This window comes from Olea europaea, chromosome 16 (assembly GCF_002742605.1).
Source record: "Olea europaea var. sylvestris chromosome 16, O_europaea_v1, whole genome shotgun sequence".
NCBI classification, from domain to species: domain Eukaryota; kingdom Viridiplantae; phylum Streptophyta; class Magnoliopsida; order Lamiales; family Oleaceae; genus Olea; species Olea europaea.
The window spans coordinates 7,382,532-7,384,669 of NC_036252.1; the positions used below are offsets into that span (position 1 = coordinate 7,382,532).

The 2,138-nt window shown below is 31.8% G+C and overlaps 1 protein-coding gene across 1 annotated transcript; it reads left to right on the top strand.

The window, feature by feature from the left end:
* The first annotated feature begins 452 nt into the window (after window positions 1-452).
* Window positions 453-2,128, top strand: LOC111412798 (fatty acid amide hydrolase-like). Its single transcript, XM_023043699.1, has 2 exons — window positions 453-1,337; window positions 1,624-2,128. Exons 1-2 carry the CDS (start codon window positions 1,178-1,180, stop codon window positions 1,737-1,739), a joined length of 276 nt encoding a protein of 91 aa, XP_022899467.1. The 5' UTR covers window positions 453-1,177; the 3' UTR covers window positions 1,740-2,128.
* Window positions 2,129-2,138: the final 10 nt, after the last annotated feature.

Consider the following 2,138-nt stretch of genomic DNA (forward strand, 5'->3'; position numbering starts at 1 on the left):
AAAAAAAAAAAAAAAAAAAAAAAAAAAATTGTTGAAAACCCTCTTCAACCCAACACCATAATTTGCACCAAAATGGTGCAAGTGAATAGTGAAGAGTGTTTTCCCTTGCACCATTTTGCACCAAAATGTTTAATATCCTTTTTGCCCTCCTTTTCCATGTTGAACCAAATTTTAGTTAAGGATATTTGTGTCATTTTTTTTTGTTATAAAACAAATTTTAATTCTTAATTAATAATAATAATAATTATGATGAACTCAATATTTTCATTAACAAATTGTAATTATTTGTTTAGTAATTTATTTAGTAGTTTATTAAATAAATAAATAAATTTTTAGATAAATAAATTGTTAAGAATGAAAATATGAAGAAAAAATCAAACATTATTCATTTGGTGTAATTTTTGGTGCAATGGATTGGAGATGGTTTTTAGTTTGGTGTAAATTTTGGTACAGGGCTGGAGATAGTCTGATTTCATATTGTATTTAGACACTATCTATTCCAATCAACAGCCGTTTCTAGAATATTCACATGTATTTGTGTTTTCGCTCCTGCATGTTTCCACAGCCATAAATTCTTCGCTTCCTGAATTTCAGCGATTTTAATATTAGGCTGAGTCTTTAACATATCTACATACACAGTTTTTGCACTGTATTTCATTTTTCCTACCTACTTATTTCTTATTTCCCTTCTCTCTTTCCAAATTGGGGTAGAGGAGCTCTGGAAGGAAGTTGTCTCTAGTGTATTGATTTGTGCTCATGTTTGGCTCATGATTATGAATAGTTTATAAACACTTAAGCCACTTTTTTATCCACACACATTTCGGGGACCCACAAGTACGACTTACTTATCCACCACTTATTTCTATCTATTAATAACTTAAACCATTTATAAACACTTTTCAAACATGCTCTTATCTTTGTTTGAACTTTTAGATTTAGGGAATATCTTGTACACATATATACTGTTGAAGAGAATAAGAAACAGTTATACATTTCTACGGATGTTTGCTCGAATATTTATAGTTCATCTAATCATCTTCATATTAAGCTAAACCTACTTGCTTATTGAGGTCGAAACTGGTCCAGTGATTCCAGTGAAGTGCTTGTTGATTATGTGCATGCAGTGTTGTAATCCAATTCTTTTCCCAAAATACTTGTATTGCATGTTTGTGCAGGAATGATAATCCTAAACGGTTTCTTGAACTTTTTCATTCTCTACTTGTTGCGTTATAAATCAACTAGTGCTGAAATATTACGCCTTCTTTTCATCAGCATGACAGCTCCTCTAATACCTTCAAATGCCCTTAAATCTGGAGAGACAGATTTGCAAGTTACAGGTTTGGTTTCTCCATTACTTTTTCTACAAGCAAGTTCTCTTCTTTCTAATCCAATAATGTTTAGTGCCTTCACTGTTTTTTACAAGTAATACAGTAGATGAATATGAAACTATTACTAGTTTCCACCAGAGAATTGGTATAGGACCCATTTGTCACTTCTCTATTAAACAATGAAACTACATAAATTGAAATTTTCAGATCATCACTTAATATGCTACAATTACGGGAGCAGCTTGTTACAGAGTAAATTGAATTAGGATATTAATGAATTTTATCTTCTTCTCAGGAAATCTAATGCGATTCATTGTGACTGCAAATCTTCTTGGACTTCCTGCCATCTCTGTCCCGGTAAGGGATGATGACCTTAATCTTCCTTGGTTCTTCTCAGTGCCCAGTCTTTGATAAGAAATCGATATTTTCAATCTGAAACTTGACTAACTTGCACATTCGTTGTATTTAGGAATTAAGCACAGGTTCCAAAACTGGGTAATTTTAAAGTTATTTTCCTAATTAGTTTTGCTTAATTATATCAAGCAAACAAGAAAGATGAAAATCTTGCGAGCATGGTGCTAAACATATGGTTTATTAGAACAACTGGGATATCTTTTGGGACATAATAAAATTGATCCTTTCTGGCTGAGTTACGATATTTCTACAGTTCTTATTGAATGTGGCCAAAGATCTTGCAAGCCAGTTATATGTTTTAACTTGATCCAGTAGGCCAAAGAATAACAGTTTCCATATTATGCTTTCTGTGCTTTATGAAGTTCAACTCTTTATACGTTGATAATAAATAAACGG

Excerpts from the sequence above, each read along its gene's own strand:
- LOC111412798 (XM_023043699.1), top strand. The coding sequence starts at position 1,178 with ATGATAATCCTAAACGGTTTCTTGAACTTTTTCATTCTCTACTTGTTG. Across the intron at positions 1,338-1,623 it reads GACAGATTTGCAAGTTACAG|GAAATCTAATGCGATTCATT; the intron begins GTTTGGTTTCTC and ends TCTTCTTCTCAG.